Here is a 27,908-nt window from a genome sequence, read left to right as displayed (position 1 = left end):
GACTAAAAAAGGATTTTTTCTTTTTTCTTTGCTTGTAGATCTTTCAAAGAACAGATTTACTGAAATTCCTCCTGATGTCTGGCTGTTTGCACCACTGGAAACTTTAAATTTGTATCACAACTGCATCAAATCCATTCCAGAATCTATTAAAAACCTGCAAATGCTCACCTACCTTAACATTAGGTGAGTAATGGTGGTTATTTTTGATCCTATATAACTTATCTCATTGGGGAGTTGGCTTTTTAATTCACCAGGTCATTGAGTTTGCACTGATGTTTGCATTGAGTTTCTTTTTGATGTTATGCAGACAGTGTTCAGAAACTACAGGTGTAAAAACTTGGTGCTCTCAAGAGCATTCTTTACATCCGCTGCTGTATTGCTCTTTTTAAACTTGGAAAACATATGGTTGGATCTTCTCACCAGAACAGAAGAGGGATACGAGCTCTGGAAGGAGAGGGAATCTACAAGAACCCACCTGCCCTTGTTTTCCACAATATTCCTTGTTTCTGGTATTGACTACATCAAGTCCAAAACAGATTTCTCAGTTAAGAGCTATTTAAATCCCTGAAACCTGCTGTGTCTCAAAATGTGCAAATATCAGTCCTCAGAGTGATAAATCAAGCATGATGTGCTCTGTGGCAATTCTAAAGAGGCTTAATATGATCTGAAACTGCAGCATTTTCTGAAGGAAATTTGGCCCAACTTCCTTCAGCAGCAGCCCATTTCTCTTTTGATGGTGTCTGAGGTGCTGAATTCATTTCTTTGCACAGAAAGGGTTTGTAGTTCTGACTGAGCTTTGCATGTTCTTTCAAGAGTCGACTCTCCTGACCATCCTTTTCCCAGCTGTGCTTTGTCTGTCTCTGTGCTCGTGTCCAGGGCCTGTTTTCCCAGTGCAGGAACCACGTGGGCTGTGGGATTGGGGAACAGGCTCAAATCCTACCCTGCTGCTTCAGGTGCTTTGTTCCAGAAGAAAACCACATGATCCTAAATTCTAATTTTGGATTCAGATGGTGGAAAAAATGTATTGTGCAATTCATAGTAAAGCAGGCAGCTCCTAAAAAAAAAAAAAACCAAAAAAAAGGAGGAAATCTGTTAAGTGGCACAGGGAACGACTTTCATTGCCACGTTTTTATAATCCATTCAAAAAAATGCACTTGCACATTATATTTTTGATTCTTATGCTCTCCAACTGAAAAAGCCTGGCATATCTGCCTGAAATACAACATAAAAAGAGACTTAATGCATACCTATATCAAAAACTTATTTGTGTTCACTTACAATTAACAGAATAATACATTGGTTTCATAGAGATACTGTTGGAAGTTTCATTTTATGGTATAAAAATTGCAGTCTGTCTTTGAAGCTGAAATGTGGCAAGGACATAAATTTATTTTTGTTGGTTTTGCAGCCCTATAAACTGCAGTCATGGAGAACATAATCTAAAAAGGTTGGGGTTTTTTAATAGGAAAACAGTGCCTTGGGTTTTTTTTAATAGGAAAACAGTTCCCTGAATGTCAGTTAAGCACTAAAACTTCCAGTTTTTTCATAATGTTGTGTGAACGCAAATATCAGCACTTAAATTATTTTTTGTCAAAAATAGAATTAGTTCTACTTAAATCAACAGCAAGTACTGATTTTTTAATTTTTATTTTATTTTTCTACGTGAAAGGAATTGCTTTCATACCATACCTGAACAACCTTATTTTCCAGAGACTTCTTTTAAATTTACGAGCACCTTATTAGAAAAACTTGGTGTCTTTCTGACAGTGGCAGTCCAAGAATGTTGGTGTTATTTTCCATATGGATTTAAATCAAATAGTGGGTAAGAGTGTATTTCATGTGTACAAAGCAGATACATGTGATGTCAAACATCATTTTTTCTCTGCACATTTCAGCATTAGATTCTCTCCTAGCACATACTCATTTCATCAAACAAAATTGGGACCTAAAGTTCACCTGAGAGAGGCTGTATCTGGTGAGGAATTCTTGGTGGAGATTGTAGCTGAAATGTAAATGAAGTCATAATAGGTGGAGAATGTCTTCTGTCATAGGAGAAAAGTTGTGCAATGTGCATCTCAGACTCCCTTTAAGGCTTAGAAAAAGGAGATTATAATCCAGCCTTGCTTGTCCCTTTTTCTTTCTCTCAAGTCGAAATCTTTTGTCGACGTTGCCAAAATACCTGTTTGATCTTCCACTGAAAGTTCTGGTTGTCAGTAATAACAAGCTGGTCTCCATTCCAGAGGAAATTGGGAAGCTGAGAGATCTGATGGAGTTGGTAAGTACATTTGTGAATCTTTATACTTAAAGTAAACTTATAAGCAGTGTATTTTCAGTATAATTATAGATTAATATTTTTAAAATACGGAACTACAAAATTGAAATTCAGTTACTGTGTTTTATTGGGTTTTGAGATGAAATTAAAGGTAAAATATATTGTATCTCAAAAATAAGGTTAAACAGAAATCAATATGTTGAGTCAACTAAAGCTTAAGGGAGGGGCTCATAAATAAAATTGCTTTTGAGATGATTTCATAAATAAAATTGGAAAAACCAAGGAGTTGGGATTTTTCTTTTACCATAGTTTTGATAGCAGTATTCCTTTGTGAAATTTCATTTAAGATGTTCACTTGATGTATTAATTATGTCTTTCTTAGGATATTAGCTGTAATGAACTTCAGGTCCTTCCCCAGCAAATAGGAAAATTGCAGTCACTTAGAGAATTGAACATAAGAAGAAACAATCTCCATATGCTGCCAGATGGTAAGCTACTCATCTTCTTTCCATTGATGTAGGTAAATTAGGTGAAGTATTAAGATAACTAATGCCTTTTTTTTGTTTGTTTGTTTGTTTTCCTGAGTGCAGAACTAGGGGACCTTCCCTTGGTAAAGCTGGATTTTTCGTGTAATAAAATTACAGAAATTCCAATTTGTTACAGAAAGTTACGTCACTTACAAGTTATACTTTTGGATAACAATCCAATGCAGATACCACCAGCACAGGTTAGTATTGAAGTATTCTAGTACAGAAATTTGCTTTATCATCTTAGGGGAAGCTGTTCTAGGTTATACCAATCAAGTTTTCCTGTTTTTCGGCTCCTACTGGGAAGTTGTGGGTACAAATGCAGTGTAGAAAGTGTTTCTTGGGGTGTATTTTCCAAAGACATGCAATGTAATTAAGATTTTTATTTGTTCATTTGTTTCCCAACAGATATGTTTAAAGGGTAAAGTACATATATTTAAATTCCTCAGCATCCAGGCGTGCCTCAGAATAGACAAAAAACCAGATTCTTTGGATCTTCCATCATTAGGTAAACGAGTCCCCTCCCAGCCACTCACAGACAGGTGAGTAGTGGGGGGGTTGTTTTATTTTACTTTGGCATTTGTTATTAAATGATCTGTTCATTACAGATAATACCTATAATTTCAGTACTTTAATTGTTCTTTATTTGGGTGCCATAGTATTTATTTTCTGTAACTGGAAACTTAATTGGCTCATCTGAATTGCTATGAAAAGTTTTCATTGTACTCGCTAAAGATGTAGAAATCAAAACAAAGATGTTTAATAGACCAAAGTTTTTAAATTTATTTATTGGAAATCTCAGGTGTTTTATTCAGAACAGAAGAGGAGAATTGCCCATAAATGTCCTGAATATAATTAGTCTGTTGGATGGAAAGTCTGTCTCCCATATATATATTAAGAGAAACTTAACTAAAACCCACAGTATTTCACAAATATTTTTTATTAAATTTAGTTGAGGTCAGAAAATGAGGGATGTTTTGTTGGATTTTTGTACTGACTATCCCTTGTGCAAAAATTCTGTATCAACAACTGTAGCTGAGTATAGAGAGCATATTTTGAAAAGGATGTTTGTTTTCTTTTAGGAAAGGGACACTACTGTTTCTTTCATTCTTGTGTGGGGTTTTTGTGTGTTATTTTTCTTACTGTAGCATGGAGGACTTTTATCCCAATAAAAATCATGGACCAGACTCTGGCATTGGAAGTGATAATGGAGATAAAAGGTTGTCCACCACAGAAGTGAGTATTGTTCAGCTGGGTTTGTAATTTCTGGTTTTCAGACCTTTCCTTTGTATTTTGTATCAGTTGAGAAATTCCTAAGTTGCATTTAACATTCTTTGAATGTCTGTACAGTTGAGTTTAAACCATATAATAATATAATTTATATGTCAGTTCTGTACTAAAAGTGAGTGTCTTTGCAGCCATCTGATGATGATACAATCAGCCTTCACTCCCAGGTATCAGAATCAACAAGGGAACAGACATTAAGGAATGACAATCATGTCATGGGAAGCAAACTCGATCCACAGAAAGGTAATACCTGTTGTGCATCTGTCATTTTAGGTAACAGAGGTACTTTGCTTGGGTAATATAATGTAGGAAAATGGCACAAAATTATCTGATCATGGGTTGGCATTGTATTTTCATAATTTCAGAAAACAATGTAATAATCACAAATAGACAAGGCTAGAGAGAAAGAAAAGATTATTTCTAGCTTAAGGAGACACAATTTCTATGTTTTATCTGTATCTGACATTTTTCATAAGTGCTTAACTCTCTTAGGAGTAACATTTGGTCGAGAGAACTGTTTAATATCTTTTCTGTTCTTCACAAATCCTCACTAGACCAGGAGGCCTATGACTACATTGATCCAAATGCAGAAGAGGGAACTCTTCCTGAGCAGGGAGATGCACAGATTGGCACATTGCTCTCCTATGTCAAGGTACCATAGATTGACAAAAGAAAAACTGTTCAGCAAGCTTGGGTTTATTTTTTCTTAATTCAATTCTGAGGATTTTTTTTTTTTCATTCTGTGTAAGGAACGGGGAAAACATCCTGAGAAATCCCAGAAAATAGAACAGAATGAGGACTGGGGAGATGAAAAAAGGTAAATCTTGATCTTCTTGGGTAGGTTTTGCTGGTGGTGGCAGAGGTGAGAGTGGCTTTCTTTTAAGTTTCTTCCTATGGAAGAAAGAAATCTCATATTGAACACCAAGTACTTGGACAGAAAATAAGCTTAAAGGCAGTGCTGCTTACTTGTCCAACAACGAGACATTTCTGTGTCTTGCTTCACTGAAGTCAGGTCACTAATGTTTAATTTTTCAGGCTTCAGAAAGAACAGCTGCTGGCTGAAGATGATGATGAACTCAAAGAAGTGACTGACCTGAGAAAAATAGCAGCCCAGTTACTGCAGCAAGAACAAAAACACAGGTATTACAATATTAGTTAAAATAACTTGTGTCAATTTATTCTGTAACCTCTCTTTACTCAGCAGCTCTTGACACCTTATCTTAAGAACAGTTTTGTCCAGCTGTTTAAACAGTTAAAGTTTATCTAACTCTATCAAATGGGTGTCCTATGTTACTTTTCATAAAATCACTGTCTAAAGAAGCAATGATAAACCTCCTATGGAGAGGAAGAGATGAATGTGAAAGTGTCTTGATTTCCTGATTTGATGTATGTTAACTTTTTTTATACTTTTTTTCTTCAAAGCAGTAGACTTAAGTGGGCTGGTTAATGCTCAGATAACATGATCATTGGTAACATGTTAAAATTACTTTCTTAGATTGTATGAATTACAGAACCTGCATACAGTTTGCTTGTGACTGGTTCTTTTTATTCAAATACAAACTAGTTTAGGTGGCACTTCCTCCATTCGGTCTGATGTGAGTTATAAATATCCTGTGAACTGAAGGGGAAACTTGTTTGAACATTGTTCTGTCAAATGACAGTATGTCTGTGTTATAAATACATGTAAAAATAAATCATTTCAACTGCCTGCCTTTCTCTGCTTCATGTTGAGCATCTCAACAGAATGATGCTTGAAAAAGAGCTGCAGAACAAGCAGCAGATTAAAGGAATGTAGTAGAACAAGTTAACAACTGTGTAAAATGTAGAACAGGAAGGAATACCTGGAGCTACATAGGATGTGGACAGGTGAGGGTAGGAACAATGTTCTGTCTGGTTCCTTTACCAAGCAGGCAAATACTGTGAGGCACTTTGAGAGTAAACTCTTTTAAGGGAGCTAAAAGTTGTATCCCACACTAATGGATATAACTTCACACTACCTTAAATACTATTTTTGTTTCTTTGGGATTTCTGTGTAATTATGAGACTCTGCACTGCCACTTTTCTTTGAAGAGAGTTGAAATACATGTGAAACCCTCAGGGAAACAGAGATCCTGATACTATGAATTGCAGGGCTTTAAAAATTCACCAGCATTTTATATTAGGTAAATATAGTAACAGTAGTGTGTGTATGAAATATATAATAGGCTTTACTTAAAACTCCATGCTCTGCATTCAGAATTTGGTTGTGCACATAAAGAAGGGTAAAACAGGAATGAAATCTTAATATATTCTTATTACCAAAAGTATTGCAAGTAAGACCAAGAATGCTAAATTTTCTCCTAATAATTTATTACTAAAGAGAGAATGAGCATGTTTTTCTTATCTTAGGTTTTTATGTGATGGTTATTTATGTTGCATGTGGGTCTTGTTTGATTAAATATTTCCTGGTTAACTAATCATTTGAAATTCCAAGCCACTCCTCTTCTGAAGCACTGCAACTTAAATTTTACTCCTCATATGTTGTTGTGTCTTAATGCAATGATGTTGCTAATGGTTCTTTGTCTTGAATCATGCAGATGTATGCAGTCTTATTTGTTCTTGTTTTACTTCTTAATTTAGTATTTATATTTTAAAATTTGCTTAAGTGTCGTTAGGTACACGGGGACGGAATCACCCCTATATAAAATTTAGCCCTGCTTTTGAATCCATGTTTTTTAAACAGCAAGAAGAATAATATTTAGCAATTAGTGAAGATCCTGTGTTTATTTGTGGAAAATATATTCAACCAGTAAACAGAACCCTCAGAAAAGTTAAGCATCACAAAATAATTCCTTACTAACCATGTTTCTGTTCGTTCAGTGTGTGCTTTTGTAATATTATGCAGTCTCTTTTCTTTTTGCTTGCTATGCTAATGACTTCCCTGTCCTCTCCCATCAACCTATCCTGCTTCCTCCTTCCGTCTTTGGCTTTGGTGTCCATGAAATGTGAATACAGACGAAGGCCTTTAAGCTATAGAACTTCATTCAGTGAGAAACTCTTCCAGAGGACAAGGGCGGCAGGACGTGCATCCAGGTATAAAGGGTTTGTAGAGCCTCAGGTTGCCAGGGTTCAAATGGGGACAGAAGGAACAGCTTTGGCCATTTCTGGAAGAAAAACAGAGCCAAAGGATTGGTTGAGTTAGCCTAAGGGTTTGTTAGCAAAAGTAGTTTGCAATACGTTTTTTGTTCTTTAGGATGAAATACTGTTAAAGGGAAATATTTTAGAAGTTACCTTGCCCCTCACCAGGCAACAGTTGTGGAATGTCAGGAGTGAGAGACCAAGAACTGTAATTCTTTATACAGACAACAAGTGTTCAAAGTCAGCTTTTGCTAAGCACTGCAAAGCAGTTCTCCCATTACTAAAGCTATATCTTAAAAATGGTAATCACCACCTGGCATACTCCATCAACACGTTCATAATAAGCCTAGTTCATAATAAACTCAGTCATTAATTATATACATGCTGCATAGAAACAGTGTGTTTATATATAAATATAAATGAAAAGTGTGTTTATATATATATATTTGAATTTGCTAGAATAGTTTTTCCTTACATTTCACATAATGAGTTTAAAAAAGGAATGGCCTGTGTTACATACAATCATTGCATTTACACTATAGTGTCAGTTTTGGTGCAAGTTTTGCATCAGAGTCAATTGTTTTTCTTTTTTAATTTTAATGGTCTCTTGCTACAACATCTCTGAGAACATAAAGCTAGTTTAAATAGGGATTCTCTCTAAAAAATGATGACTTTAAAATAGCATGTTTATATGCTGGTTTGATAACCAATGCTCTGAATATTATTTTTTGTAACAGTTTTTTCAGGCTATAATATAATTTAATTCTGGAATGCACCCTCAAAACTAAGTTTCTGAAGAGCAAGTATATGGAGCAGATGCTGCAGACTGAATACAGCAGACTTGGTTTACAGGCTTAACTTCTCATAATCCCATTACATTGAGGGTCACACAGTGAGAGATTTAAACTTTAAACTGCAAATGAGATTGCTGAGCTCAAAGTTATCAAATAATCAGAGAAGTTTGATTGCAAAATCATCAGTCATTTACAGTTAATGACTGTACTGCCCTATGTAATGGTAATGAAATATGAAAACGTGTTTTACTGTTTTACTTTGTTCTGTTACATAATTGGTTGTGTTCTGATTCTTTCTGATTCTTATTCCATTCTAGTTCTCTCTATAATTTGGCCTAAATATACTTTGATCACAGTTCTGCACATGAAGTCAGTGTTGAAGTGTCCTATCACTACCTTCAAGAACTCAGAAGTTTTCATTCAAGTTACTTTTCAATGTTTAGTTTTAAGTGTTACCGATGGTTTTGTTATTTTTAACACTTAAAACATCCACAATAGCTCATATCATCTTCCTGTGCACACAGACCTGTGGTATGTATTTGTTTCAGATGAAAAAACGCTTCTGAATCTAAATTTAGGCTTTTTTTACTCACTGCCATTTAGAAAAATGAAATTTCCATTGGTTCACTTCTGTGTTAGACTTTTCTTTTGGTTTTAGTCTGTGTTTCTGCATTTCCCAGCTCTCCTTTTTCCCTGCATTTCCTTTGCACTTTCAGTGTTTCTTGCTAAGATACCTTCTGACCTGCTCCTACTGACTGACTTTTTTTGTGCTCAATCTGTGTATCCTTTCTGGTTTAGATTGATTATCTTTTGCCTTTTAATTTTAGTGAGCAATGGGGCTTTTTGTGTTGAGGGCAGCATAACTTTACACAGGTGTGAGATCTGTCAAAATAATCTGTATTTATGGAGACAAATAAGAGGAAACTTCATTTTGGTTTGAATTATCAAGTTTTGCTTCCTTAAAATATAGAACTTGAAATAGTTCAAGAGCTAGAAAGAATACTGTTGATTCAAATGGAAGCAAGAATGGGCATGAATTTCATATGTGTACACATATCTTAGTTTTATGGAAGATATTAATGCTGAAAACTTTTCATTTACAGGAAATGTTATGCAGTGAAAGTAACATATTCTAAGAAAAAGGGTTTAAATATTTTTTTTTTCTTTCTAGGCTTCTTAATCACTCAGTTTCAGTAAACACAAGGAACAGGCCAAAGCAGCCAATGGACTCTGAAAAATGGTATTGATATTCTTAAGTGTATCATAGCTTTCAATATTTTATTAATTTCATTTTTGTTAATTGTGTCACTGCTGCCATCTTCTGTCATAACGCTTTTAGCTCACAGTGAGATTGAAGGTACAAGAATGATCTATTCTTGAGCTTCTTTCTCTTAGATAACAAAAAGCCCAAACCTGTTCTTTTGAGCCTTTAGAAAAGTTGGTGTCATCCAGAAACTAATCCATAGGTCTGATGATGCTGCTGATTATGGCAGTGATTCAGGTGCCTAAGGATAGACCTTCATTTCCAGTTTAGACATCCAGTCCCAGTCCAGAAGGTTGTATCTCCTCCTGCAGGTGACAGTGCTGTGCAGATGTGTCAGATCCTGTGTTACACAAGGTGGCACTGGAGCTGTGCTCAGACATTTAAATTTTCCTCCTTGGCAGTTCTTTTGGGCTTTTAAGAGCAGTTGGAGAAGTGTTATTGGGAGTGCAGCCTACAAAACCTTTATTGTTTGTGGAGCATGTGTCAGTGAGGAATCCATTGTCTGCAGGAACTGTGCTTTTATGCTTTTGCTTTGAAATTAAAAAAAAAAACCCAAACACAGAAAAACCTCCACAGAAAACAAAAAAATCCCACAAACCATCAACAACTGAAAATACTCAAAGCCTTCTTTAGGAAATTGGGAAATCACAACTTCCCATTTCCCTCCCTAAGGAATCCTAGATGAGTTTTTTAAACAGTTTGGTCAAGAAATAATCAATTTTCATACTAAAGAGGGAGAGCTTACTGGCATCCTCCTAATGAGGACCCCATTCAAAAGATCAACATCCTTAAGAAGCAGCTTAATGTGAATTAAAGTGCTGTAATGTGTAAGGCCTATTGTCAACTCATGGTAAAGGAGAGTGAGATATGATTTGAGATTCTAGGCAAGTGGTCATGCTTTTAAGCCACATTTCGAAGCTACTTTTTAAGTGTTCACTTTTTCTTTTATATTTTAAAGTTACGTGGTTTTAAAAAGTAGTACATTTCATAATGCCTCTCATCTTACTTTTTAGTGTCTCAGCAAATGAAGTGAATTCCCCAGTGTCCCCATACAACTGGCAGGTAAATACTCAAATGGAAATGTGCTGGCTTTATATTTGAGTGCTTTTTTGGTTTTGTTGTTGTTATTTGCTTGGTTTTGTCTTTATGACAGAAAACTTACATACATTTGTATCCTTGCTTATGCATATAGTTATTGAAGGTATCTAATTATGGTGGAAAATATAATACCTTTGAAGAGCTTATGCCTCGAGATAATTTGACTTGTATGTAATGGAGGCCTTTTGTTTTAATAGAATATGGTACCAGCTTTAAGATCTTGAAACTAATGAGACATAAGTTTTGCTTGGTTTTAGTATTTCTTCCCACATGCATGTATTGCCTCACCATAATGTTCAGTTTGGTTTATAATGTAAATTCTAAATGGATTGAATTATGTAGGCCTTTTATTCTCCATACCTCAGTGAGAAGCTTGCATTATATGATAAAATTCCAGTTAAGCTGTAGAGAGTACTTTTTTATTATCTTAGGTTTTAATCTATCAGTTATTTACAATGGCTTTAAATGCCTTCATATTCCAATAAGAGACAGTTGAAAATGTTGTTTTAGCCTTATGAAACTGTCTGCTCAGAGTGTCTGCTTTCAGTTTTCATAAAGTAGACAGTCATATATATTCATTATTATTTTAATAATTCATCTACTTTAGCTGTCTCCTCTGTATATTTGCATAACACAGTACTTTGAAAGAGAGATTTTTTACAGCTTGTTGAGGTGTATAATGTTTTAGGCAGGAACAGCTGACAGATACTCAAATTGTCTTGTAACTGTCCTTTTTCAGTGCAATGAGCATTCACATGGAGAAGTTAGGTGTGCTAGTGGCTAACCACACTGAAAACTTGTTTATTTTTGGCAGCCTTAGGTGCCTTCCTAACCTGCCTGCAAAAATGAGTCTCAATGCAGAAAAGTGTGTCATTTTCTGAGGAATTATTTCAGAGTCTTTTTTTTCCATGAAGTATATTTTGGAATTTGAAAGGAAATTTCTGCCAGAGTCACCATGAAGCCTGGGCACCTGTTCAGGTCATGAATTTGGATTGAGAGAGGCAAATAATTAATAGTTGTAGTTCATAATCATTTGTGCTAATGCACAAGAGGTATATTTACCTTTTACATAAAAATATTTCTGACCATTATAGCCACTGGAAAACCAGAAGGATTCAGTGAATGAGCAGCATTGGCCAGAAACACAGCCAGTGATCTGGCAGAATGAAGAAAGAAGGAGAAGTAAACAAATTAGAAAAGAATATTTCAAGGTAATGGGGGGGAGTGAGGGTGGGTGCCACATTTTTTTATAAGAGTAGAAGAAACTAGTAAAGATATCTAAGTAAAGAAAAATCCTCCATGGTTATGATGCTTTTAAATTTGCCTGTAACATGAATTTTTTTATTTTACTCTTTTGATTTAGTATGTTTATGTATGTATTGAGAATGCAGGAAAATCAAGAGGGAGAACAAATTGACCAAAGAATTTGTTTATCCTTTAAATAAAAGGAACTAATTCACAGCTGTCTTCTGATAAAACCAGAAACTAATCTTGTCATTGGTCCTTCACTGCCTATTTGGAGGAATTTCTATTTATCTATCTATTTATTTATCCATTTATCTATTTTTAGTGCAAGGAAAATACACAATGCCTTTTTTTTTTTTTTTTTTTTTGCAACGTGGTTATAAGAATGATTTATGTCTTCTGGTTCTCATGGTATTAGTTTGAATTTCAGAAGGGGAATATTCTCTGTACTCCTTTGCTGCTGTAGTTTCCACCCTCGGTCACCAGGTGCCAGTGTCTGCTCACTGCAGCACAGAGGGGAAGTTGGAGCAGTGTTGGGTAACATTTATTTTGGGGTATGTAGAGAAATAGGAGATTTCTGAGCAGTGCTAGGTTGAGTTAAAATTAAATTTGCCACTTATGAAATTAGTTTCTTGGGTCTTTGCCATCAAATGTCTTTGTGAAATGCCAGGGAACTTCAAAGAAATTAAATTCTTGGGAGAACAGAGCGAGCCATACAGCTTAGATACATTGTTGTGATTACAGAAGCTTTTTTCTTTTTTTTTTTCCTAAAGAGTTTATGGAGCTGTATCCTCTTTCCAGGGTTTTCATCCTGAAATTAATTTTGCACTACAGCCTTTAAGGAGAGGCAGAGAAATTTCTAAGTAAAACAGAATTCAGTCATTGGACTTGTTCAACAGCTGTGCTACCAATACAGAAGTGCTTCCTCTTAACTTACAAGAATGTCTTTAAATGCCAGTCAGTTTTGAGCTCTGTGAAGGAAGCAGATGCCTGAAATCACATTACATACAGCTATAGACATGTCTCAAAAGTGAATTAAACAGGCTGTACCAGTAACAAAATATACTGTATCACTCATAGTTTCATTTGCAAAAACAAGGCAATAAGCAAGTGAAACAGAGTCTGTCTTCCATGGCAAACTGGGAAAAAAATAAGAACCACTGCTGTTCTGAGAAACCAGTTACAACACAGTTCATATTGTGTCCATGTTTTCATGGCAAAAAAGTTGATTGAATAATCATATCTGTAGTGCCAAACACTAATATCTTAAGAATACATGCCAAATTACTGCAGTGGGTGTCACTAGAGCAAGGAAAACTGAGTTGGATCAGCATCTAGATGTATTTATAGAGCATCTTTATTATGCATATTCTGTATTTTTACTGTGCAGCAGAAAGGCATGAAAAACGCCCCTGAGAATCAGAAATCCTTTTTTTGTGGCATTGCACTGAAGTAACCTGAAATCTTTGTTTAATTAAATATGTAAAAAGAATCCTGTGATTGAAGACATACTTTATTAACCAAAATACCTTTTTTTTTTTTATGGGCTGGTTTGTAGTTGTTTTGGATCCTTGCTACATGTTAAACCATGAGGAGGGGTAGGCTGGCCATATACTCTCAACACAGAGGTTTTTTCTGATGATCTTTTTAATTCTATCTGCATGAGTTTTTCCCTCTTTTTTTGTACACTTGCTCTGCAGACAATGAAATACACTTATTTTCTTAAATTCTGCTTTTGTAAATGTCTTCCTTCAATCCCTCTTTCATTTCCTACATTTTTAGCATAAAGTAGGGAAGTGGGATGGTGATGAAGGCTGTGCACAACAAATCAGACAGACCTGTGGGAAAAGTATTGTCTTGAATAGATAAAATGATGTGACCAGTTTTGAAGTTGTAAAGATAATTTTTTTTATTTAATTTTTTGCCATGTCAACTCAATCTCAAAGTATAAGCAGTCTTTGAAGCCTCTTTTAACAAAACATATTATGAAAGTAAGTTTCATAGCTTGCATAATTTTTTCTAAGAATTAATGCTTCTTAACAACATTAGCAATTGTTAAGACCTTTTCACTTGGCTCAACTGTCATATGCAGAGTTCACACTATAAAGGTATTTACTTTTCAAATGCTCTTGTCTCTTCAACAGAATGAAGATCTTGTCTAGCCTAGGAACTTCATGTTCCTTTTCTGGTTGGTTTCTTTGTTGCTCCTCTGATTCTGTAACATGGCTTTTTTTTCTCAGCAGCTTCATGAGTAATAAGTAACATCTGAGCAATACCAATTTAGTTCAAATGAAAGCCATACTTCCATTTTGAAGTAATAAATTGTGTGTGTTTTGCAGTATAAGTCTTCCAGAAAGAGTTCAAGTGGAAATGAAAATGATGAGGTGAGATGTAGTAATTGTGTGAAGTATTAAGAAAAGATTTCTTCACTTGTCTTTTTTGAACCAATTAACTTTGCATTCCAAAGCCATGGCAAAAATAAGTATTATACTCCTTTATTTGAAAAAAACCCTCGAGGTTGTCTACTGGGAAACAGTAGGACATTAGCCTGCTTTGGTAATAGCAAAGTTAGTTCACCTATCAAGCAGAGGTAATGTAAAATATTTGATGTAAACAGTATTTCCTTGGCTTACATGTTTTAAAATTTAGTTGCTGCCAGTTTGTAGCATACTTGGCAAATGTTACATGTCTCATGTATTTCATAATTTCATGTTTCTTGTTAAATCATCGTTTTCGTTTTTATAATTTCATCTCTTTGATTTCTTTTTAGCAAGACAGTGATAATACTAATGTGTCCCCACAGTCTCCTGTGTCGTCTGAGGTACAAGTTTGTGGTTTTGTTTTTCATTCAACAGACATTTCTTTATGTGCATTGCTGTCACCAGGTTTTTCATGCAGATATAAAGCTGTTCCCTTTGAAACTACAATTAGAAGTATTTCATCATAATAAAAATTCAAAACCAGATCAACCAGAGACAGATATTGCAACTTGTTTTATCTTTGCAACTCTCTGATCTCTCCTAGGGCTCTTCTTTTTGGTGTGAGGAAAGGTGCTTTGCTTTGTCTCCATTATCTTTGCTAATGAAAGTAGCTAATGAAACAAAAATCAAGTTTGCCATGGTTTTTAGGTGTTCCCTATGCACTAGTCATTGAGAGGATTTAAAGTAAAACCTGTGATTTAATATTTTATGTATCACTGGGAACCCAAAGGCACTGACACCTCTCAAGGAGTCCCATCCTTTACAATTGTGGGTTGCTGTCCAAGGAGTCTCACTGGGACAGCACTGCAGTGCTGAGCTCAAAATAAAGCAAATATTGTTAACATTTCCACCTTATGTCCATAAGGAGCCTGAGGGAGCAGAATTAGAACATCTCCAAATACAGTGAAATGAGTTGAAATAAGGATATCTCATGTACATACCAAAATGTTGAGTGGATCTCTCTCTTTAGATGGTGAAATGAGAAAAACCTGATCTTCATAGTTGGAAGTAGATATTTCTTGAGAAATGTTTTGGTGCTAAGCATTGGGGGAATATTTGCATCTGCTTACAGCTGGCTTAGAACTCTGTTCACAGAATGGTTTGCAGTAATTTGAAATAATTTGCAGTAGTTTTAGGTAGTTGGTGCTGCTTTTCTTCCTCATAATGAGAATTTTATCTGCATGTAGAGTGGTTACTTTCATTCTGTTTATTTTATACTGTCCCTTCCAAAAGACTGTACTACAGTTAAGCAGAAGGACTCTCCTTAGGCAAGAATAATTTAAACACTATCTTCATGGGAACAAAAGTTAATTCTTTTAATGATTGAATGAAAATTGACTTTATCTCTTTTAACAGGATTATGAAAGGACAGATAGTAACACTCATGGTCCATTTGGTCTCAAACCAAGGTCAGGTAAGCTGTTGTTCTCCAACACAGTGTGGTAGAACAGAAGTTTATTTCCCAGGCTGCAGTGGACAGTAAGGATGGGAGATGTCACAGTACAGGAATTCCCTCAGTGTGCTCATCACTGCATAGTACTGGGAAAGGCGTGGACAGCTGCTTTGGCAGATGAATAATGGGAAGATCCTCAAGTTGCACAATGATTTTTTTAATCTCTTTTTTATTTTTTTTTTCTCCCACTGCTTTATTTTCTGCATATTTACTCCTGTCAAAAACAGGGAAGCGGCATACAATTGTTCTCGAGATCTGGTGGCTGAAGCAGGTTTCAAAAGTAGAATTTTTATAATTTCTCCTGTGAAAGGGTGCCTTGAGCAGAGCTCTGGCAGTACTTTGATGGGCTTTGTTGTACCCTGAGTCTTCCAAGATTCAGCCATACCCTCATAAGCAAATTGTATTTTCTAAAGCAGGCTTTCAGTCCTCTGAAATCTAGGTAGAAATACTCCACATCCCCCCACCCCCAGTTACAGTTGTACAGTTTGTATTTTTGATTGTTAGATCTCTTGCTAAAATCCAGACTATTAAAAACAACATAGAATGTTCTCAAGGTGTAAGTTTTGAATTTTTTTTTTCTCAAAAGCATGGCATAAACTACTTAAGGATACAGAAGTATTGCAACAGAAGAGTTTGTATTTGTCAGGACCCTATAAAATAATAGTCATTTGAAGGCTTTCTGACCACGAAGAGTAGTAAAGTGAATGTCATTATTTAACAGACCTTCTTTTTAAAGAAAAAACTCAATTAGTTCTTTAACAAGTGATCACTGTTTCTGCATATGCACACCTAACACATGCACATATGTGTGTGTGTATATATTTTAAGTCTTTAATTTTAAATTATATCAGGGAGTTCTGTTCTGTTTTTAAACTCATTAATGACTTTATACTTCATTAAAAGTAAAACACAGTAAAAATACTATCAAAACTAGATTGAAGAAGTGCAGATGGAGTTGTGTATCTCAAATTCATACTTCAATATTGAAATTAATTGTCTCCATATTTTCTAATTATCCATTTACACCTAAGATGATCTTTGCATTTTATTAGACATTTCATATTATCTTTCCTATCAGGATGCTTAAAAACATTCTTAAAAGTTCTGCAGTTTTTATCCTCAGTTATAGATTTGTAATAATGGAGTGTTTTGAATCTGAATTCTGGTAACTAACTTCCCTAATAATGTCCCTCAGCTTTCAGCCGTGCCTCACGCCAGGACTACGGTGCCGTGGATCCTGGATTTACAATGAGGAGGAAAATGGAACATTTGAGGGAAGAAAGGGAACAAATCAGGCAGCTTCGCAATGTATGTACCATGTTTTCCTGGATGGGTGCAGTGCATTTAGTTTGCTCTCTACCACACTGGCATTTCTTTCTAAGGAGTTTCATGTAACAGCCTACATGGGTACTAATTTGGGTCCAACCAAAATGCCAACCTGGAACTAAATTTATTTATTTATTTGTTTGTTTGTTTATTTATTTATTTATTTTAACTAAGAAATGAAGCGAAACAAAAAGTGATTTATTTTCTTGGCTCTCTGAGGTTTTAGCTTTTTTTAGGGAGACAGTAAGTCTGCTTGTGTTTGCTGCTGCTTGACCTGAGACTTGAAGAAAAATGATGATGGCTTTCTGAATAGCCAAATGCTTTTTGAGTGTAGAAAGTTGCTACAAGTTGCACAACACTGAATGGGATCTACATCTCAGATTTCCAATAAGTAGTTTTCCGTGTAGTTCTGTTCTCAAGATATTTAACAGTTATAGTTAACTGAATCATAGCAGTTCAGCACTTATTTGCAGTGTGACTCCTGTGAAGAATGTTTCTGTTTGTCTGGTTCACTTCCTGAGAAGTGAAGTCTTGCTGGGGTGGGGAAGGTCGTTGTTTGCCTTCTCCATTTTGCAACACAAGAGTGGAAACTGCACTATTTAACTGTCATCTGTACAAGGGAAATAACCATTCCCAAAGTTGTGTTCCCCTCCTTTTTTTTCCTCCTCCTAATAAAATCCTGTATGATTTCAGTGCACAGATTCTGCACACTGATGACATATTCAACATAACATTTTTGTCCTTGAAGTTCTGTGCTTTCCTGTTACAAACAGTGAGTTCATTTTATGGGTTTGAGAGCTGTGTATCCTGGTCATTGTTTGTAGAATGTCTTTCTCAATATATGTTGTTGTGTCATTTAAAAAAAAAAGCAAAATGAGAAAAACCCAGCAGAATAAAAGCTAATAAGGAGAAAAGTATATTTATACTCAGTAAAGTGTAAATTGACTCCATTTACTTTCATATTAAAACGTTCCTTTTAAACTTCTAAACGCTTTAAAATACCCTGGAGTTCAAATTAAAAATTAGCTAACGCTGAAAGTAACTTCCTTATGGCCTTTTTTTCTAGAACCTTGAGTCAAGGTTGAAGGTGATTTTGCCAGATGACATTGGAGCAGCGTTGATGGATGGGGTGGTTCTTTGCCATTTAGCCAATCACATAAGGCCACGATCTGTTGCCAGCATTCACGTCCCATCGCCAGCAGTGGTAGGTCATTTATCTCCCTTCTCTTACATCTTGCATGAAAACAAGCCTTTTGAATTTCAATACTAAAACATCATGAATCATGATTACCGTATTAATTTGCTAAACTCCCCTCTTCAGTTTTGCTGGAATGAGCGTTAAACAAGGCTCAGATGTTTAGTTTCGGAGCTATTTTTACATCCTGAGTCTTCACAGAATGTGTTTTAGCAACTGCAAGTGAATTTACATGAGAAATATACAGTCCTTCACAAATGTCTGATGAGAATCTAACATCCTGTCTTTACAGCCTAAACTCAGTATGGCAAAGTGCCGAAGAAATGTTGAAAACTTTCTCGATGCTTGTAAAAAACTGGGCGTTCCACAGGTACACTGATTGCTTTATTGACTTATTAACAACCACAGGAAATGTCAGCAAATGCTCAAGTTGGGGGCTTTGGGGGGCTTTATTCAGGGAGCAGTAGTGGTTATAGCACTGAGCTGGGAACTTGAAGCTATGAACAGAAATTCCACTTCTGACCCATGGCATGAGCTTGAGGAAGCTTGAGCTTGAACTGGGTTTCTGTCAGTTCCTCACTGTAAAAATAACACTGATCTCCTTGTGAAATAAATTGTTACCTAAACAAAAGAACTGGTTTGAGAGGGTGATGTTTTAATATTTGAAAGTCTTGATTTTAGCAACTCACTTTGCACGAATTTCAGGAAATATCCTGCACTTACAGAAGTCTGTAGCCTATCTGATCAGCTGTCTTTTTTAGCACAGCCATAGTTGCAGTCCATTACTTGTGCTTATGTTGCCCCAGTTCATCCTCTTACCTCCTTGTATGAGGGGAAAAAAATTAAAGATTCAACCATTTCCTGCATGTCATGAGACAAAAAACTCCTTTGATTCCTTCTTAGTGCAACAAGAATGGATTTAGAAGCCTGGGCTACTGCTCTGCCACAGCTTCTGTCTAGTATGGAGTCATGGGCCATTCGAGTTAGAGATGGAAATTTACCTCCCAAATTACTTGTAACACCAACTGGCAGTTGGGAAAATTATCCAGCTTATGCTGAATTTTGAAACTGAAAGATGACTTTCTTGGAGAATGGATCATTATTGACTCTATCAGCACTTCCAGGTTTTCCCAAGGGAAAAAATTGTATTAAGTCTACAAAACAAGGGAAGGGGGAAGAAGGCCACTGAACCAACAGCACCCATCAGCTTGTTTTTATTGAGCTGCCTATGAAAAGAAACAGTCTTTGACTTTTTGAATCTAACAGTCTTTTGTGTATCTTCTGAGGTTTTCATAGTTTACACAGATCTTAACTGTAACAAGTTTCTGCCCATTCTGTTACTGTAGAGAGCCACATACGGAATTTAAGGCCAAAGATGCTTCCTCTTAAGCGATGTGTGACTTGAGAGAGAATGTGTTTGTTACAGCCTTGGGCAAAAATGGATGTGACTCGTTAAATGTACTGTGTTATTTTGCAGGAGAGACTTTGCCTGCCTCATCACATTCTGGAGGAAAGGGGTCTGGTGAAGGTTGGCCTCACAGTTCAAGCTCTGCTTGAATTGCCGGCATTGAAAGTATCTCAGCTCTCCTCTGTGTGACGTGACTTCTTGGAAGCTCGACAACTTCCCATTTGCTCTGTTGCTATGGATTGCTCTGAGGCAGTTCAGCCTCCTATGTGGGAACACCCAAGCCATCAAAAACTAATATCTGTCCAGATGCTGTAGAGAGCCTTACTCTGGAGCTGTATGTGAAAACCTTGGAGTCAGTTCACAGTTGAAAGACCATAATTAATCTTTTTTTTTCTTTCATAATTGGATGTACAAAGAGGTTGTGGTAGCATCAGGTTCTCTTTCTAGTTAAGTTAAAAGCTGCCATTTGACATCTGAGTGTTACAGTTAAATGCTGGATTCCTGTTTTTACATCGCAAATGTTTGAATTATTTGAGAAGTACAAAGCACACCCCCCGTCACTTTAATCTCTCGAGTCAATCATTTGATTTAAAGGTAAGACAACAATGTAGCGATGGTGTGATGGTAAAAATGAGCAACTGATCACTTGTAATCCCCTTTCACTCTCTGAAAGCTTAATATTTGCGTTCTTTATTTTTTTGCACTCCTGATTGTAACTTACGCACTTCTAACATTGCCAGTATTGAGTCTGAGTGTCTGGTGATTACACAAAGCAGTATACAATGGGAAAAGGACACGTTTTATTGAGTTTTTCCAGTCTTCTAGGTTGGTGCCAAATATTTTTTTTTTTTTCAGTTGTACTGTAGATTGTTTACATGTGAAGTGCCTGTGTAATTGATAATTCTTAATAGTCTTAAACATTTTTGAAATTTCCTTGTTTAAAATAGATGAAATGGAAATTTTTTAATATTTTAATAGTTTTTTTGTAAAATCAGTATGTGAAGATTTAAGTAATACTTCACATTTTTGATGTTGGGTGTTTTAAGTTTGTTGCACAATTTACTTGGTTATTTGTTGTCTAATAATTAGAAAATACTGTAAATACTTTTTATTTATGATATTTAATTTGATAATACCTAATTACTTTTGGTTTAATGTATTGTTGGACAAAAAAAAAACTGTCTACTTTTCTTTGTTTGGGACAAACAAATACAATGAATAAGACATGAGGACTAGTGATTCATACAGAGTAATTTAGGACATTTTGATAAAACTGCCAAAATCTCAGGTTTACGCTGTGATGTTCAGGATTTTGTGTAATATTGCTCCTGATCTCACATTACATTTTTACAACAGGTATATCCATAATTTAGTTGGGAAGTATCAGTGTTTCTCTTTAGTGTTTACTGGGTTTCTTGTGTAATTTTACATGAGTGTGGTACAGCACTCTGGTCAGTTTGTAGAAATGTCACTGTGCTGAGACATGAGATTTTTCTGCATAAATGTGAAAAAGAACAATTTCCACTGTGGTGGTTTTTCGAAACTTCTGAGTTTATGTGTTTGTTTGCTTCTGCACAAATTCTTGGTGTTTTGAGAACATTCTGAAACCATGCACAGTTGAGATCTTCTCTAACCAAATTGCAAATAATTCCATAAATTTAATAGGAAATCTGTTTGTGTTAGTTTGTTCTTCATGAACAGGTAGCTCAATTATAAAAAAAAGGTTTTGACTGTCACAGATTTTCTATTTTCTATTATTATATTCTATTTCAATTATTATTTTCTATTTTCAATTGTATATTTGATTATTTTCGATTGAGGGATGTGTTTGCCAAGCACTTAACAAGATTTGATTCTGTTCTTTCCAATTGATCAAGACCCTGTGTAATACTATTCATAAAAGAATGATGGAGGAGTATTGTGTAGTCCTTCTACTGTAGTCCCTAAAGTCAATAGCTGACAGGAAAAAGAACCTTTTTCTGATGACAAGTTTAAAAAAAACTTCAACTTATTTTTAAATCCATTAAAACAAACTGGTGTATGTGTAATAGTTAAAAACCACTATTGTTTATATAGGGTTTTCTTAAAATACAGCTCATGGAGAGGCTGGTGTATAACTCAATTTGCAAAGTGCTAGGTGTAAATCTTAGGTTAGATAAATATGTGTTTAAGGAAACTGGATTGTTTTGACCTTTGAAATATGGTATTTCAAATCTCTCTTAGCTGGATTTTGAATCATTCCTTAATACTCATTTTAACAGCTTCAGTCTCTGATTTCATTAAAGGCAGTATCTAAAAAGTCATGCAAAAAATAAAACTAAAAAGTAATATAATTCACTAAGCAAAATGCTTGCCTGCTCCATTTGAAGAACCCAGCCATTCAAAAAGAGTAAGTTCCTGTCTTTTGTTTCATTGTTGTTGCTGATACCAGAGCAAAGTTCTAGTTGTGTGAGCCATAGAATTGAGAACTATAAATTATCACTGTCAGTTATCCGTCTTTAACTGACCTCCACTATTTCACTGTCACATTTAAATAAGTTTTCTGATCTTAAAGTAGCTTTTTTTTCTTTCCTGAACTAATTTTATAGTTACACCACAGTGTAAACATTAAGAATTCTCTCGATGTAGCATGCCAGCCACTTTCCTCCTTCCTCCTCATGTTTTTTAAGAAATTGCTCCAGTGGCACTGGTGAACTACTGTAGTTGCAGAATCCCTGCTCCAAACATTTACAATGTTTGAGGTGTTTTGTTTAGGATGTGATGCCATTACTAATACCTGCTACAGCTGATAGGATTCTTAAAACCAGAGGCCTCCTCAGTTCCTTTTGCAGTTGCTCAGTTTTTACTTAGGACATGAAGAAGAGTCACCATTAAAAGCTTCAGGAAGCTGCCTTAAGTTTTCCTGATAAATTAATGGGTTAACCAGGGTGCTTTTGTTATTGTGAATGCTCTTCAAAGCTACTGCAATAATGTGGTATGAACTGTAAATTAGAGAGTGAATCAACACAGTGACAGGGCTTCTGGCCTGGTGTATTTTGTCTGTGTTTTATGTCATTGGATGCAGTATGTCACATATGAATGATCTTTCATTTAAGCAATAATGTCCCAGATATGGTGAGATCTTAAAGCAGTGACATTTGCTGTTGTGAAGTGGGTGACTTCCCACACAGTATGTCAGAGATGTTTCTCATCTATTCTCTGACACTGCTGCTCCAGTGTCCCAGCTGGGGCACTGCTGGGGGTGCAGGAAACCATCTATACCCACCTATCTGGAGGCCTTCCAAAATCTAGCCAAGAACTATGATGATAAATATGGAAGAATTCATTTGAAACAATAAATAACTATGACATAAGAATTTTATTTTTTTTTTCAATCGTAGCCTTACTGAACTCAAGGCAACTTTTAGCCTTGACCTCAGTAAAGACTTTCACCTTTTTCATTTATGGAACACCTGAGCTGGAGCCCATAGCAAACATGGCTTAAACTTGTTTGACACGAGCAAACTTCAGTGTCCAATTCTTAACTAAAAATAGTGATGTCTGGTAAGTCGAAGGAGTCTGTAAAATGTTACACTGATTTATTTTTTTTAATACAAATTTTCTGGTATGCCAAATAGAGTACTTAGATGATAGGAAAAATTACATTGAATCAGAGCTTTCATACAATGGGAAACTGTGTTACCTTGGTAAAATTGTAGGTGAGGACAACTGATGGTTGTCACTGCACTAAAAACTTTACTTCAAATATCATTTAGTGGCAGTTTCCTCAGGTTTTTGACATAAATCTGTCACCAAATTCAAACAAAACTGGACACATCTGTTTTCACTAGAACAGAACTTCCATGTGTCTTGGTATTGAAGAGAAGCAAGAAGGTCTGGCACTTCTTCCTTCTGCTGGTTCCTTAAATGCTTGTTTGAAAGGGAGCTGATCCAACTGATTTCAACAGAAAGCAACCTGAGGGTGTTTGTGGCACTTCCTGCAGACAGGAGATGTGGTTTTGTATTGGCAAATGAAATCTCTCTGCTTCCTCAATAAATGAGGTTAATGTCTGTGTTTCTTTCATGAGGATCTCACTTGAAAAGCAAAAGCAAACAGAACACCACCCCAACATACCAAAACTGGGATTAAAACAAAAAGAGTTCATTCAGACCAGAAGTGGGAAAGGCAAAGTGTAGTTGGCCAAGGACATAACTCACGTTGTGCTGTCATGTGAGGGAATGAAAACAGTGTTACTGGGTTTGTTTCATACTCAGCACACCGGGATATGTGTCATTCATTTACAGAGGGAAAGGTGGAGTGTGTGTTTTTAATGAGGAATTTTATGGTACAGATTCATTTTGTGAAATAAATGTGAAGATAAATTATTCCCTTCCTGTGAAGAAAGTTTCTGCTGATCTTCACTATTAAAAGAGAGAATATATGTGATTAACTAAATTTTAGTTTAAAACTGCACGGGAGCAGTTCTGGCTCTTGTGTTTCTTACATAATAAATTGCCACTTGCTTTATTTGTCTTTTAAATATTTCACGTAGTACAATTTGACAGCATCTTAAAATTGTGGTTATATGAAGTATTTGTTTCCTGACTGGTTTTGATTATTTATTTTTTTTTTAGTGTGAGAGGCAAAGGGAGGCAGAATTGCTGTAAGATGCATGGAAGGAATACAAGTTATCATAAAATCCTACAATCAGGCATTTTTAGTTCAAATGTTTTATAGCTGACTACATTTTCAAAGAAGAATTTTCAGTGTGTTTTTTACATACACATTTGAGAATCCTACTCTTCAAATAAGCAAAAACCAAAAAGTTTTCCCATAATTACTGTAGTATCTTAGCAGATTCTAAAGGAGAAGGATAGCTCAGACTGACAGCAAATTTAGTTGTTTTGGGTAACTTTTCCTTTTGGCAGTGTTAAGTTTGCAGTTGAACTTGATTGGTTCAAAGGTCTTTTCCAACCTAGACAAGTCTGTGATTGTAAGACTTCAATGAGACCAGAACTTCCCTCAAAAAATAGTTTTATAACTCAGCTACAGCATTAAGTCAGTCATTTAAAGTGAATTCTTGGCACTGATGAGGATTTCCTCACTTCTTCCAAAATTGTGTGAAATAAGGCAAACCAAACTTTTTTCCCCCCAATAATTTTATGGAGGCAGATGGTAAAATATTGAGAAATGCCACAAGGATACTTTTTTGCTCTGTTCCATTTTTAAAATGAATGAACCAGTGGAGTATTTCCCAAATGACTATATTTGCGTAGGGTCTGGTTGTGCCATACCTGCCGTGGGAACTCCCAGTAACTGTTCAATACTGATGTGCATCCTAGAGCATGTGCAAGACTGTGCTCTTCACATGCAGATGTTGATCCAGTTGTGTTTCCTGAAAGGATGTGTTACATGAAGCATTGCTGCAGCCATGGGAATTCCTGGCTGTGGCACCAGCAGTAATGCCAGGCTGGGATTCCCAGGAAGGGCATACAGAGGTGTATTGCAAAAGGGTTGTTTGGTGGAATACATTGGGAATAATGTGAATACTTTTGACTATTATATAATGTCTAGAACAAGGAAAATGTGATCAATTTACAGTTACCATTCAGTTGGTATTCAGTTATTTTACTTTGTAACTCGTGGTTCTAAAACTCGGAAAATGCAGTGTAACCAAATGGTCAATATGTAAATGTGTGCAGGACGTGGCAGAAGAAGTTCTGAGGCACAGCTGGAGAGTGATCATTTAAAAATACATGCTCAGATTGTGTATATACTTGGAAAATTTTTGATAGTGCATTTCAATTTGTTTTGCATTTCATGTTCTTGTAAAGTGCATCTTCCACACTTCTGAAGATTGTCTACTTGTACTATACTGTATTAAGCCTTTTTTTCAGGATTTCCATTATTGCTGGAGCTTCCAACATACATGTTTCTTTTGAAAAATGTTCTTACTCTTACTTTTTTGTAAATAGTGTTTTGTATTAAATTTGCATGGATAAAACCCACATTTCCAAAACCAGTGTACATACGCTGTGTATAAAGTACGAACTGTTTCATAACTTCCATGTAGTCAAGTTATTCAATTTGATTTCACTTCAGGTTTTATATATTTGTAGTAAATAATGAGAATCTGTTGTATGTTCTCTCAAATGTCTGTGTTGTCATTTCAATAGATCAGTGACCTGCCTGGTTACATACCAGGAAATATGTTTCTTGACAAACTAAAGAAATACTGAGTCCTGTGCCAGGGACATGGGACACATCCACACATGGACTATGCTGGGCTTTGACCAGCAGGGAAAGCAGTGGTGAGAATATGTGAAGATCAAGATGCCTTCACTTGTAGCCCTGCCTTTATACTCTTACACACTTGCCTGTCTTACACAACATGAAAACCACCTAATGTCTTCTGGCCTGTCTGTTTGGAACAACAAGAGTTTTTTGAGTCTTGCTAATGATAAGCTTAATCCAGTATGGAAACTCCTCCTGACAGAGGTGATCTGCTTCCCTTCTGTTCCCTGGCAATAGCACAGATAATCTGTGTGATTTGCAGTCATTAATTAGCAGATCCAGATTAGGGAAACAGAACTGCCAGAGTTTGGAGCTGTAGTTAAGTTGGGTTATTCAAATGGGGGTTAAAAGAGAATTTTATGTGATGAAATTTATTTTACCTTAATTTCTTTCTGATTATTTAAAGATGTGGACAATTTTATTTTTAGACTTGAAAGTGCTCTTTTTTAAGAGATGTTTTCCCCTGTGAGACCTTGTTCTTCACCTGCACACACCCAGCTGCTCCTTGTTTTCTGGTGAAGCACATTTTGGCACTATAAAGCAGAAACTGGGGAGCAGCATTACAAGGAGAGTGAACACCGTTCCTTGACAAGGGCATCTCAACAGCTGGAACTTTTTTGCTGTTACCAGTAAGGGGTCTGTAGTTGAAATGTTCTGAGCCTGTTGTTCAGTTTTCAGCTCTAAAAAAAACTTTTCTCTTATGAAAAGGCTTTTGGAGTGTTAAAGGGGAATGATACCGTGTTCAGAACCCTCTGTTCCGCACTGAACTTCATGAACCACGAGATTCCTGTCTGTCCTTGGCAATCTTCATGGGGAAGGTCACTCTTGAATAATCAAAGTAAGCAAATAACCCTCTGTGATTCCCACGTGAGAGAAATGTAAAAGTCACAAAGCTTTGCAATGTAATTTTAGTATTAATTTGAGCTTGGTACGTTTGATCAGCGTGCCAAACTTGTATGTTCCTTTATCTTTTGATTATCAGCTATGGATAGTATGTCTCAGACATGGACTTTTTTCACTGAGTCGTGAGGTGTTAAAAGTTTGGTAAATACATCTCTAAACACAATGTAGATGGTTCACAGCACCTGCTCTGGTGAAGGTGCTTCTGGCCGGCAGGCTGCAGTGGGTCTGGCAGTGTGTGAGGACTAAAGGCACCCAATACACTTAATGATCCTCACTGCAGTGCTCCCACCACCCAGTGATTCTTCAGGAGCAGTTCTTAGGTTCTGCGTAGGTCTTGCTGACTGCAGCAACTTGTGCAAGTCACACCGAGCTTCTGTTTCTTAAATCAAAGATGGTGAACTGCTGCTGCTGGAACTCTGCCATTCAGACTTGGATCTCCCCCCGCAGTCTCAGGTACCTGCAGTGTCTGTTCTTGTGCTGTGTCTGCCCTTACAGCCTCCCTTCAGGTCCTGATTGCAGAGCACTTGGACACGTTGCTCTCAGCAGCTGCAGGTTTGCATTGGCTACAATCCACTGCAGCCTTTTAACTTTCTCATTAGGATCTGTCCACACCAGAGGTGGATGTAACTCTGGTGCCCCAGGCAAGTGTTGCTGTTCTGATACTCTGACTTTGTGGAGACTGAGATTTGGGGGAAAAAAATTGACTACTCCTCTGTTTTTTCACAGAGTTCTGTTTCTGATTCTATGTTCAAACACATCAGTCAGGTGGCTACAGGTGGCTGTTAGAACCCTTCCAAGAATATTTTTTAAAAAGGGGGAAAGTTTAATGTGGGAATGACTTTAGCGGATTAAATCTGTTGGGAAAATGTGTATGTAGTTATTAGAGGTTTTAATTAGTTAGGCCTCATTAATAATGAAAATCTCATGCTAATAATATTCTGATTATATAGCCAAAGAGTAAATTATGCTACAAATACCTAGTTTTCACAGCTTATAACACATTGCCTTCAGAGCTGACCAGTGCATAACTTCAGCACAATAGCTCGTAGTTGCTAGTAAGGGCAATATAAGAGAAATAAGAGCCTGTTAAATTTTCTGAAATTCACAGGTGATTCATTTTACCATAATTTTCAATGTAGTGGGGAAGTAGAACAACTAGACTGTATCTGTAACTTCTGTGGGGTTTTTTTAGCTAACATTTAAATGTGACAGACTTACTGGAATACTTGTATTTTTCAGCAACTCAATAAACATCTATCTTTGGA

General features: G+C 36.1%; 1 protein-coding gene across 1 annotated transcript; it reads left to right on the top strand.

Annotated features, from left to right (window-relative positions):
• Positions 1–43: 43 nt before the first annotated feature.
• LRCH2 (leucine rich repeats and calponin homology domain containing 2) lies at positions 44–27,896 on the top strand (the record flags this gene model as incomplete). The annotated part of the gene is made up of 21 exons (XM_029959099.1): positions 44–183; positions 2,149–2,275; positions 2,655–2,760; positions 2,863–2,999; positions 3,208–3,341; positions 3,948–4,035; positions 4,218–4,329; positions 4,641–4,738; positions 4,836–4,903; positions 5,122–5,226; positions 7,081–7,158; positions 9,169–9,237; positions 10,275–10,323; positions 11,454–11,570; positions 13,944–13,988; positions 14,375–14,425; positions 15,441–15,498; positions 16,733–16,845; positions 17,930–18,067; positions 18,351–18,428; positions 19,536–27,896. Coding segments are annotated over 21 exons (2,031 nt in total), but the record flags the coding sequence as incomplete, so codon positions are not given.
• Between the last annotated feature and the right edge of the window lie 12 nt (positions 27,897–27,908).

This window comes from Manacus vitellinus, unplaced genomic scaffold, assembly GCF_001715985.3.
Source record: "Manacus vitellinus isolate BGI_N305 unplaced genomic scaffold, ASM171598v3 scaffold_19_pilon, whole genome shotgun sequence".
Lineage (NCBI taxonomy): Eukaryota > Metazoa > Chordata > Aves > Passeriformes > Pipridae > Manacus > Manacus vitellinus.
The sequence above is the reverse complement of the archived record's forward strand: the minus strand, read 5'-3'. Positions and strand labels throughout refer to the sequence as shown.